The sequence below is a fragment of the Danio aesculapii genome, chromosome 3 (assembly GCF_903798145.1).
Source record: "Danio aesculapii chromosome 3, fDanAes4.1, whole genome shotgun sequence".
In the NCBI taxonomy this organism is placed as follows: Eukaryota; Metazoa; Chordata; class Actinopteri; order Cypriniformes; family Danionidae; genus Danio; species Danio aesculapii.
In genome coordinates this window covers 28,457,676-28,471,267 of record NC_079437.1, presented here as the reverse complement: position 1 = coordinate 28,471,267, position 13,592 = coordinate 28,457,676, and the positions used below count along the sequence as shown (strand labels likewise).

The window sequence follows — 13,592 nt, the reverse complement described above, 5'->3', positions numbered from 1 at the left end:
GATCTTCTGAGCCATCTGCCCCACATATTGTCCTTTATGGTGTTTCTCTAACAAATAGCTTGAGATTGTTTGGAGTTTGCTGAAGAATTACACAGAGAGAGCTTTAGCACGACATGCCCCATGAGAATGCAGGATCTAGACTAACAGTGTATTTGATTGCTTCAAACTAATTAGTGCTAGGCTGAGGTCATTATCACTGATTATATTTAATTAAAGGATCATAGTTTGGCATGTAAGGGATTACAGCAGTTGATATCTGATAAAGGTAGATCATTTTCACAGGCAGATCTTTCATCTGTTACTGGTTGTAGTTATAATTGACATGAAATTATAGTTTTGCTTTGTGTAACAACCAGCACTTTCTTAGGTATGTACAGTGCTCAGCATAATTAAGTACACCCCATTTTGAAAATGAATATTTTTCTCCATTTCTCAGTGAATATAGGTCATGTATTTTGGTGCATTTAAAGAAAACAGATTTATTAAACATATATTTATTAAAATAATATTTTAGACACCAAACATGTTGAGAAATTAAAAGATAATACAATTAAATTCAAGCGAAATATTGCAAAAAAAATTTAATTACAACCTACAAAATGTCAACTAAATTTTTCTCTTTTTTGCTTCTATTAATTGTGCCTCTTTTTAAAATTTGTATTTAATATTTGTCTATAACTTATACATTTGGGTGTACTAGTTTTTGGACCGTTATCGTAAGTTATTTTGTTAGATAAGCTCCAGATTTGGCTTCAGTACTGACTAATCTAATGAATATGCACAAACATAATATTGTATAGCTTCCTATTAAAAATACGAATTTAAAAGATAGATTTGTGAGGGGTGTACTTATATATGCTGAGCACTTTATATGTACACATACACTGCAAACAACTATTAGAAATGAAATGAAATTATTTTAACAAGTTATAGTTATACTAGCTATTTTAGTTTAACTGATGCAACTTATGTTGAGTTAATTTAGTCCAACTAAATTAGTGCAGCAAGAATTTTTGGTAATACTTTAAGTACCAATTTTCACTATTGTCTAGTAATGCCTTATTACTAGCGTATAATTCAGATATTGGTTGTTTCTTAGTACTTATAAAGTACATATTCTGCTTGATCTTATTCTACATCCCTAATCAGATCCTGGACAGATGATAAAATTGTCACCGTAAAAAAACAATAATTAAATTAAATAATAAAACAATAAAACAATACAATAATAAAACAATAAAACAATAATTAAATAAAAAAATTAAACAATCAATAAAGCATAAGCAATAAATAAATTAATCATACTTATTAGTTTTACCAACTTTTACCTTTATAACTATTAATAAACATAAAAAGATGGGTTATAAATAGTGAGAACTGTAACAAAATAAACTGTGACCCAATTTTTTTACGGTGTACTATAAAATACAGTTTTTTTATTTGTAATAATATTTCACAAGATAAATTTTTTTTTTTGGGGGGGGGGGGGGGGATAAAGATACGAAAAGGCTGTATTTTTTATATTTTTTAACAATAAACACACTAATAGTTTATTTTAACAATAATTTTGTGAAATATTACAATAAAAACACATTTTTAGTACATCTTAAAAAAATTGGGTATATAATTTATAATTGGGTATTTAATATATAAACAAATAACTTAGACTATATATATATATATATATATATATATATATATATATATATATATATATATATATATATATATATATATATATATATATATATATATATATATATATATACTTAAACCAATATACAGTATAGACAAAAACAATTTTTTCATTATTTAGTCAAACCAATACATCACTTTAATATTAGCTATTACTGGTTAATTTAATCATCGCTTTTTTGACGTTCTGTTGACAAATTTAAGCCACTTTCCATCAACTAATTAGGTTCGGTAAAGGATTAGGGTTTGCAGAATAAGTTTATGTACTTTAAAAGATCCAAACATTAAGTTAAATATCTGTTGATAGGCCATAAAGGTATTGTTTTAGCAGATATTAAAAGTGAAAGTTGACCAATATTTTAATAACTCCTAATAAACACACTGTAGCAAAGTTAGATGTAGTCAACAGAATTTCAAATGTGGTCAAAATAAAGTGATGCCACCAATATTAGCAAGGCTCTTAATATCAGGGCATCCCCTTTTGAAACAGATTTGAACATGTCAAAGTATAGATGGATGCTAAAATAATTGTGGGAGGGAAGACAAGATCATCTTTCTGTGAGAAAGTTCACCTTGCCCTCTTTGGCAGCCATCTGGTAGACGCTCTGCTCGTCCAGGCTGAGGTCATCGGGCAGCGCTGGCGAGGATGACTTATCTGAGAGCTGCTCCGACCTCAAAGACGCCTGCTCCAGTTCAGCCATGTGGATCTGCTGTGGGCCACAATTTATAGCCATAAGAACTAAGAGGAGCTTCAAGCATTCAAATCAGAAGATCTTTTTGAATTTTCTACTACTGCATACACCAGTCCAATGGCTTTTTGGAGTTAGCAGAGTGTGAATATGGAGTGGTGAAAGTGTCAAAAGAGACCTTGCAATTGTTATAGATAGCATGTTTTATGTCTGACAACGTGATGATGACTTTCCAAAAACGAAATCTGGGTAATTCAAGAAGAAAGCCGTTTAGAGTCAAACAGGGTGAGTGGGAGAGAGGAGCCTGCAAATCAGAGATGTATGGAGAGCAGAGACAGGGGAGGGAAAACAGACTGATGGACTGACATTGTTGGCAGGCTGGCAGAATGGCGGGAATGACAGGTGTGGAGGTTACAGCTTGAATTACCGCTTGAATTACTAGCTGTCCTGTCGGTCACAGTGACAGGACACCCATCAAGATTCAGTGGGAGATTCTGTGTGAGTGTGTGTATATCAAATGATGTGCTATAGTGCAACAGCTTTAGTTTTTAACCTTATTTCAAACAAGGTGTAGCCAATTGTTTTTTAAGACAAAAAGTACAAAACATTTTGTATTTGTAGTGTATAGCACATTTAAAACAACCACTGTCAATCAAAGTGCTGAACAGAGTATAACAAGCAAAGACAAGTCAACAAGTTTGTATACAATAGAAGTAGGAACAATAAAACACACTGGAAATAGAGAAGATTCACTAAAATCAAGTCAAAAAACTATCAAATGCCAATGAGAAAAGTTTTAGGAGTAGATTTAATAATAGACAAAGTTGAGGCAGTTCTGATGTGCAGTATACTTCCTATAAAGAACTCAAGCTGCAGCATTTTGCAGTAACTGCTGATGAGAAACACATGACTGAGAAGCACCGATAAAGAATGAGTGGCAATAATCTAATTGAGAACTTACAAAAGCATACATAAGCGTTTCTAATTTCTTTTGAGACAAAATTGGCTTCACCTTCATCAAAAGACATGACTGCTTATCAAATTTAAGATTACTATCAAACTATACACCTGTTTTTTGCATATGTGGTGCTATATTGATTGAGAAACAATAAAAAATTGAAAAAGTCAGTTTTACTTTCATTTAGGCTTAAAAATTATTGCGAGCCAAAGTTTTAGTTCTGTAGGATAAAAAAGAATAATTTTAACTTTTCTTTCTTCCTTTTTCATTGTATCAGCACCATCAGAAGTTGACTCACCAGTGACATCAATGACTCATCAGTGTCTCATAATTATTCATGAGGCGGCATGTCTCTATCCTATGAGAAGATGTTTCGCTTAATTATTCACGTCAGGTTGATTTCCTGTGTCAGACGCTTCAAACTGAGAGCCTGTGTACAGTAAGTTTATGTGTCCACCAAAGGGCAGTTACACAGCTGAAAACACCAGCGCTCTTTTAAAAATGCAGAGCTGCGAGCGGCTGAGAGAGCTCATGTGGAGCAGCATTCTTTTTTCTTTTTCTGTTGAGTGTGAGATGCTTCAGTTGCTACTGTATGAAAGAGATGTAATACTATACTATAATACTATACTACTAATTTCACAGACAATTTGTGTCAGGCTGAAAATGCTGGCACAATGTAATGTTACTGCAATAACAAATCAAGTATATATCTTCCAGTTTGCTTGATGTAGCAAGAGTAGGTCTTTGTTGTTTTCAGGAGTCAGCAGAGATTAGGCTTGGGGTGTGCTAGGGGTGCAGTCATTGTTTGTTCTAGTTAATATATTTGCGAATGTTAACAAAGGTTACCTTATTTTATTTGTAGTATCTATAGTTTTCTTCTGCAATAATCTTCTTTATACAGTGGCAGAGAGAGCTCATCGTTTTAAGAAAACACGTGCAATCAAAAAAAAAAAACGGCAGCAAATTAAGAAAAAAACCTTCATCCATTTGACAGCACACATGCTGCAAATCCCCACAACGCATACACATAAAAACAATGTGCTGCATTTTCTCATAACGCAAACAATTCATGAAAACGCACTGTTTTTTCTCACAGCACAAACAATTTACGAAAACGCACTGCATTCTTACAACGCAAACAATTTACGAAAACACACTGCATTTTCTTACAACGCAAACAATTTACAAATACACACTGCATTTTCTTACAACGCAAACAATTTACAAATACACACTGCATTTTCTCACAGCACAAACAATTTACGAAAACGCACTGCATTCTCTTACCACGCAAACAATTTACGAAAACACACTGCATTTTCTTACAACGCAAACAATTTACAAATACACACCGCATTTTCTTACAACGCAAACAATTTACAAATACACACTGCATTTTCTCACAGCACAAACAATTTACAAATACACACTGCATTTTCTCACAGCACAAACAATTTACGAAAACGCACTGCATTCTCTCACCACGCAAACAATTTACGAAAACACACTGCATTTTCTTACAACGCAAACAATTTACAAATACACACTGCATTTTCTTACAACGCAAACAATTTACAAATACACACCGCATTTTCTTACAACGCAAACAATTTACAAATAAGCACTGCATTTTCAACAATTTCAAAGTGTTGTTAGAAAATGCAGCGCGTTTTCATAAAATGTTTGCACTGTGAGAAAATGTATTGTGTTTTGAAAAAAATGTGTTTGCGCTGTGATGAATTTGCTAACACTTTTTATAATTGCACATGTTTTTTTAAATTGCAGCACCTTAAGCTCTCTCAGCCACTGTATCTTTATGATGTTATTATAATTTGCTTCATCAGTGTTTCTGTTAAAAAATGTTTGAACAAAATGATTATTGCTGAAATGGTCTGTGAGGTAAGGGGCACCATGTAAATCTGGCCTAGGGCAGCAAATTGACCAGGGCAGCTGGTCCTGGTGGCTTGTTCAAAAATGACATTGATGAGTGCTGTGTTTTATTGAACTTTCATTAACGCTTAGCGCCTCATCACATACTTGTACGTTGTTAGCAAATGTGCCACTCCCATTGAAAATAAGTGAAAAAACATAGCTGACCAAAATGCTTTGATGGACAAACTTGGACATTAAAACTTTGTGTTTGTTTAGGCTTTGTAAAGCTTTAGGTATCATCTACATAGTTGGTGTAATCAGTTTCAAAGGGCAAAGGTCTTATATACAGTAAAAGCTGCAAAATGATACGAATAAACAGTATAGAATACATAAATTTTGTTTTATTTAGGAGTTTAAGAGCATTTTCCAAAACTGTGGTGAAAACTAAATGTAGAGTCGAGAATAAAAAAAAAAGTTTAAATATCAATTTTGCATCAATTCTCAAAAAATGTTTAAAAAAATCCATTGATATTCTCTGTTTAATCGATTCTGTGCTTACCTTTTAACAGCAGATAGTGCTTTTATGCTCAAATAATTAATAATTATAATAATTAATAAACAATAATTAATAAAGGTAGGAAAGCTTTGCTTGATTTACAAGCCTAGAGCGCCTAAAAATTCAGCTCAGAATCGATGCAGGATAGATTTTCCTGAACAATTTTTTCCAACTACTGAGGAAGAAGATTTCATATCCTGTCAAATTCAAACTGTTCATGGTTGTCATTATACATTCACATTCTGAAAACAATATAATAACCACTTTCTATTCAATTCTGAAGGGCTTGGACGTCGGTAGGTAAACGTACAGTAGCGTGCCTATACTCATGAGTGCATTTGTGACGAACACTGTGAAGCTGTACCTCTTGTGGATGAGTCCTGCAGTCCTTGCAGACAGGAGGAGAGGAGTAATGATGGAAGACGGAGCCAGAGAGGTTGTCAATCATCAGCATCTCTCCTTCAAATGAATCTTTGATGAGTAGAGATACACTGTCCAGCCACAAGTTCTCCTGGGATACAAAGACATATCAGCAGAGTTAATAATACAGAGTTATTAACAGTAACTCATGGACTGGGGGTTTGGGAATGTGGGAACGCTCTCCAAAAATCTATGACCAAGTGCAGTGCATGACTTAGTATGCATAATAAACTATGTATGACTTCACACAATCTGCACTGTATAAAACACTACAGAAAGACAAATGACTTGACATAGAATAACCTTTTAAAATGTATTCAATAGGAATGTATAATGATTTTTTTTAAACAATTTTGTAAGATTATTATCGGCTACTTATATTCTGTAAGAGTGGAAGCAACTGTTTGTACTCTATGAGGCTTCCAATATCATTTGCTTCCAGTTATTTCAAGCTCATATCATAACCCTATTATTTTAAGAAATGGTTTTAATTAAAACACACAGTGGTTTATAGCACAATATACTAAACAGTGGTTTAGTTTACACACTGCACTTTATGATACTTTGATGCCCCATTTACACTAATAAGTTTTAGTTTTAAAATGGCATTTTAGAACAAAAACGATCCACGTCCACACTGCCGTTTCATCTAGCTTATCTGAAAAGATCTCCGTCCACACTACACCTCAGAAAACGCACATCACATGACCACACACACTTTGGCAGGCGCTGCAGCGTATGCGCACGTCTGAGCTCCAGGACGTCAGCAGGTGCTTTGAGCACAAAACCCTAGATGAGAGCAGCGCACGTCGGAAAGTTCATCAAGGATATACCTTGATATATAGTTGTTAAATGTGATATTTAATTAATCTTTTCTCTATCTTTTTTTTTTATTATTATTAGAATATGCAAAAAGGTACACAAATTGGAATCATACAAATACAAAGACAATGAAACCAACAAAAACAACAATATAATCAGGTACTGGCGGGTGCTGTGTGTGTGTGTGTGTGTGTGTGTGTGTGTGTGTGTGTGTGTGTGTATGTGTGTGTGTGTGTGTGTGTGTGTGTGTGCGTGTGCATGTAAAGGTAGCTTGGTGGACAGGTCAGAGTACATACATAAGGGACAATAACAGTCAATAAATGAAGCAAGTATCATAGATATAAATAAAACAGAAAGAAAGTCAGTGGTAAGGAGCAACAACAATGCTTGTAATGTATGATAGTAGTAATGACAGTAAAAAGAACAGTAATAATAAATCACAAGTACTACACCAATTACTACTACAGAAATTACTACTACAGCAATCACTGCTACTACAATATCTACATCGATAACATCTACTACTTCTGATACTACCACACCGACTACGACTACTACTATTACTACAACACCTTTACTACTTCTGATACCACTATACCAACGACATCTACTACTACAGAAACTACTACAACTACTACTTCAATAATCCCAACTACAACTACAATCATTTTTACTACAATGACTACTGCTATTACTTCTACTACTACTACAACAACTACAGCAACCTTAATAATGACAATGGTAGAAATGCTTATAATAATGATAATGAGGAGACAACAGGGAGTCAGAACAGTAATAATAATAATGACAACAAAAGTAAAAGTAATAATATTATAGATGATAGTGAGGGGGCGAGGGGATGTTGAGAAATTAGGAAGAGGACAAATAAAGATAATTATTATTATTATTAATAATAATAATAGTAAGTAGAAGAGGAAAGAGAGGAAATAGAAGAAGAGAAGAGAAAAAAAAGAAAAGGGGAAGAGTAGATGAAAAGGAAAGGAAGAAAAGGGAGTCGAAAAATAGAGTGCAGCAAACAAAACAATGAGAATAATAATAGGAAAAAAACATTACTATAATAATGATAATATACGAATAATAGAAATAGAAATAGAAGTAAAGAACAATATTAAAAATAAGAATTTAACTAATAGTATGATGAATTATTATTATTAATATCAATAATAATAATAATAATAATAATAATAGTAATAATAAAAGATCAACAGCTGGGCAGGAAAACGTGACAACTATAATATAATCAGGCTGATAATAATCATAATAATAATAATAATAATAATAATAATAATAATAATAATAATAATAATAATAATAATAATAAAATATCAAGAGCTGGGCAAGAAAACGTGACAACTATAATATAATCATGCTGATAATAATAATAATAATAATAATAATAATAATAATAATAATAATAATAATAATAATAATAAAACAACAACAGCTTTAACAATAATTTGAGGAGGTGGAAGTTATATGATCAGCCTTGAGGTATATATATTGTGTTTGTCAGTTGCTTGTGATGCATTAAAAAAAGTGTGACGTGTAGCATGGATCAGGCCCAAAACGGCCTCTTCAGCACTTCCAAAACGCTCCATTTTCAGGGCTCAAAAACTCTGGGGTAGTGTGGACGGAAGGCGTAACCATCGCAAAACGTATCCATTTTAAAATTAAAACATGTAAATAAGGCCTGAGTACCTTTACTTAGCTTCAGAGCTGCAACATAAGGTGAAAAAATGTAAAATAATGATCAATTTACATGTTGAATCTGGGCATCTCAACATTATAGTATACACAACCTACAGGATGAAGCAAATAGATATAAAATTGATATATATTTAATTATTTGCATTTAAAAATTTTGCATCGTGGGAAATGCGCATGTAAAATAAAATGCTTAAATAATAGGGTGAATAAATATCACTGGATACCCTCTACAGGTTCTGTTAATGGTTTACATTAGTTTTTGTTTCTATTTTGATCGATGAATGAATACATAAATTCATACAAATTCCAATACCAGCACAACCATTCTGCCTCCATAACAGCATATTTTCAAAGGCTGTGGTACTATTAAATTGAATATACTACCCAACTGACCGCACACACATTACTATTAAATAAAATTTCCAACCCAACTGCACACATATACACACACATTAATGAGAGGGTAGGGTCAGAGAAAGGGTCTCCTTCACTGTCTCAAGACTGGTCTTAATGAAGGCGTTTGAGAAGAGGTCTAGCAGCAGAACTTCAAAGAGCAGCTGTGCTTTGCTAAACCTGCACACACACACACACACACACACACACACACACGCACACACACACACACACGCACACACACCACACACACACACAGACAGACAGACTGTAGCTGCTCAGCAAAAACCTTTGTGAAAATGAATTCAAGGTGCTAAAACTTTAAAAGCATGTCTGAGGCAAAAGTTTGTCAGATTTGGCTCAACCTGCAGGCCCTGAACATGTAAACAAAATCCTTTCTCCCTCATCAATCAACGTCTACTTTAGCCTCCCTCCTAAATGCCACCTCACTCAATGCTAACATCAAGATGAAGTCAACACTGTGCAAGTACGGCTCCACAACAACATACATTTCAGGGAGAGCGCATACAAATCTGACCATTCAATACTCCATTTGCCCAACAGAGGATCAATCCAACACAATCATAACGTAGCGTTATCTAATAACAACCATTTATTTCCCCAGGTAATTGCCCTCTTTGCATCAATGCCAGCCTTGCGAGAGCCAAACGCTGTTGATTTCCTACACAAATAAACAATTAAGTTGAAATGACCAATTTGAGTTGGATGAAAATTTATCAGCCTAGCCTGCATGCTATTTCCGAGTGCACTTGATGATTAGCAAGCAGTCTCTTGTATGTACAGGAAACAAAACCCACAAACAAAGTGCCATAACATTCACCTCAGCAGCTCAAACAAGAGTTTGACTGCAAGACTAAAGGCCTCACAGGTTGTTATAATCCTCTGAAGATTAACACCTTGCCCTGTGCGCTGTTATAGCGTCAAACACACTTCTCTAGTCCAGAGGTTTAAGTAACCAATTTACGGTTTCAGCACTGACCCACAGAGATAATGGCACGCTCGGGTCTGGTTGTGGCCATTTCACGGGGCGGCTCGGCCATGGCCTGTAGTAAGAGAACAATCATTTTCAATACGGCTCTGTACACCCTGTGCCACATTTATGGGTGTTATAGTTTCAGCTGTGCCAGCACGGGTCATAATTCGTATCAGCCAGACGGAATGGGGAAATGCTGTATAATTGGCAGGGATGTGGTTTTAATGACATTTCGGCATATGGGAGCATCGGTGTCTCAGCATATGGCTTGCTCGAATCGCAGGTCTCCATAAATCTAAGTGCAAAAGAGTGTACACCTCCAAACCTTCTCTTTTAATGAGCGCACTGGCGGTTTCCTGGTGGCAAATCACTAAACACATGCTGCGAACAGGTGTGAATTCAGCGTAAAATGGCAGCTGCCGGATTTGCAGTTTTCTGAAGGTTGTGTTTTACAGGTAGATGAATCAAGCGGAGACGGTGGTGAACGATACTGAGACCAGACGTTCTCTCGTTCTTTCTGTCTGCTTCTCCTCTGCTAACTTTAGCTGTGGTTTTGCACAATGCTGATCATGAGGAAAATGATGTGTTGCTGGGGACCTAATCAGTACATGCTGTTTCCTATGAGACCGACAATGGATCCCATTCACTTGCTGTGTACAAGCAAGAATTTTAATGTACAAACGACATACGAAATGAAAATTCTGCTTGAGGGCTTAGCTCTAATGTTTTGTATTTACAAAAGTATTGTAAATATACTATTAATTGTACATGAAAGGGTTCATAACATTTGTTTTTATTTTTAAGTGCAGCTACAGATAATAATATTTAAAAATATATATAATTGTCATCATTTTGCCACTTTGGTCTTGTTAATTCTTGTTTTGGTGGCAGAGTCCGGACGCTAGTCCTGTCTTATGTTGCGCTCGACTCGTGTTTTCTCGTGTCGAGCACTCATGTTTCTCGCCATTGTCTATCTTTGCCATTGTACGAGTGCCTTCTTGGCTGCGCTCAGGCCATGTGCTTGATGCGGACGCGAGGTCCGGGCGTGCTCGGGATGTTTGCTCTCTTCCTGGTGTGGTTGCTTTGTTCGCAGCATGGTGTTATCAGTCTCAGGGCTCCAGTCTAGTTGGTTTTAGTTTTCGTTGGGATCGGAAACATGCATGCCGCATGTGACTGCATGGTAAATGTCTTCATTTATCGTGTCTTGCGTTCTGTTGGTGTTGGTGTTGTGTTTAACACACGGTTAATGTGTGTTCTAGTCCTGTTTTACATGAGCACATGGCTTGTGTTGTTTCTTTGTGTCATGTGCTCCTGTATATTGTCTAGTCCCTCCCTGTTCACCCATTATTAGTTTATCCTGGTCACCTGTCTGTTAATTAATTATTTCTCCTTTATAGTCTCCTCATGTCTGCTGTCCTGTGCCAGTTTTTGTTGTACGTTGTTCCTGTATAGTTTCCAGTCCTGTCTTGTTTGTTTGTTTTGTTAATTGTTTTTCCCCTCAGGGTTGTTTTTGTTACCTTTATTTTATTTTTATAATGAACACCCAGATTTTCCCTGCACTTGAGTTCTAGCTCTAACTCACAATAATAGCGTCATATTTTAAAAACAGCTGTTGCTACCTAAAGAGTGAATGTGATGTAGACTGGAATGACAAAAGTGCATGTAACTATATTAATTAAATTTGACGTCACCATGGTACCAAAAATCAGATATTTTTTTTGATAGATAGAAATTTGATAAATAGAGAGATAGAAATTCCAGTATTGTGACAAGACATTTTAGACAAGATATTCTATATATATTTCAAAAACAGTAAGCTATTATATAGCAAAATAGCTATAATGTGAAATGTTATTTATTCGAATAAAACAACTGTAATGTATTTTTATATATTTAAAAATATTAATGTATTCCTTAAAATACATATTTCTTTCCCAGTACTGGGTTGCGGCTGGAAGGTCATCCATTGCGTAAAACATATGCTGGAATAGTTGGCGGTTCATTCTGCTGTGGTGACCCCTGATAAACAAGGGACAAAGCCAAAGGAAAGTAAATGAATGAATGAAAATATATATCTAAAGCAGTGCAGATATTTTCAACTTTGACAGTGAATAGGACAGTATTTATTGCGAATAAAATTATTTCCTGCAGAGTCTTTACTGCCTCATTTTATCTATACATTTACAGCCTATAATACTTAAAGGGTATTTACAACTTTTCTAATGACTTTATCAAGTTAACAAATCATGTCTTGATCATCTTTGGTTTTCTAAAGCACTGAAAAATAGATTTATTAGTTTCTTTGAATTCAGTTTTTTTTAAATTTTCTGTCTCAACTTAATTGTCTATCCTGTTTCATGCCCCAGTTTAGTTCTGAATTGATGCACAACCTTGACAGAAACCACACCAAACAGAAGTAACAAAAGGCAAAACACAACTCAAACCACATACCAACACTATCACGGGAAAATAGCATGGAAAAAAATACAATCCCATGCAGAGATTCTCTGTTACACATCATTCATGGATACTGTAAAAATCCAAAACACACACTCAACGGCCTCATATGTTTCAGAAAATCTTCTTACTTTACTTGGCCATGTCACAGAATGTGACCAGAAAAGCTGAAGTGCTTTGAGGATGAGAGGAGCTGTTGAGCAGAAATGCTGCAGTCAGTGTGTCAGTGCGCAAGGCACAATTCACAGGCGCTGTCTAGAGTGGGAGGCGACTTCCCACTGCATTTAAAATATGGTCTGTTATAAATACACACTGAACTAAGCTTGAACTCGGGACGCAAACCTCTCTTTCACAATCTGCTGCTCAGTTTTATCAAGCTTTAGCAAGGTGCAACACATAACAGTATGCCTGAAACACCATATCATTTGGCAGCAGCTTATCTTTGCATCAATACTCTAAGAACAGTGAAATAAAAAAAACTGTGTGAAATCATAATTTCTATTTATCTATCTATTCAACCATCCAACATTAATCCAATCTACCATTCATTTACAGTGCATCCGGAAAGTATTCAAAGCGCTTTACTTTTTCCACATTTATTTATGTTACTGCCTGATAGCAAAATGGATTAAATTCATTTATTTCCACAAAATTCTACACACAATACCCCATAATGACAATGTGAAAAAAGATTTTTTGAAATTGTTGCAAATTTATTAAAAATAAAAAAAGCTGAAAAATCACATGTGCATAAGTATTCACAGCCTTTGCTCAACACTTTGTTGATGCACCTTTGGCAGCAATTACAGCCTCAAGTCTTTTTGAATATGATGTCACAAGCTTGGCACTCCTGTCTTTGGGAATGTTTGCCCATTCCTCTTTGCAGTACCTCTCAAGCTTTATCAGGTTGGATGGGAAGCAACAGTGTACAGCCATTTTCAGGTCTCTCCAGAGATGTTCAATAGGATTAAGTTCTAGGTTCTGGCTGGGCCACTCAAAGACATTCAC

At 35.0% G+C, this 13,592-nt stretch overlaps 1 protein-coding gene across 1 annotated transcript in view; it reads right to left on the bottom strand.

The window, feature by feature from the left end:
* cacna1ia (calcium voltage-gated channel subunit alpha1 Ia) overlaps positions 1-13,592 on the bottom strand; it is a 284,961-nt gene that overhangs the window by 5,998 nt on the left and 265,371 nt on the right. The window contains exons 32-33 of the mRNA XM_056451129.1: positions 6,135-6,281; positions 2,268-2,402 (exon numbers count right to left, since the gene is read on the bottom strand). Coding sequence (XP_056307104.1) covers positions 2,268-2,402; positions 6,135-6,281 — 282 coding nt within the window. The remainder of the gene's footprint in view (positions 1-2,267; positions 2,403-6,134; positions 6,282-13,592) is intronic.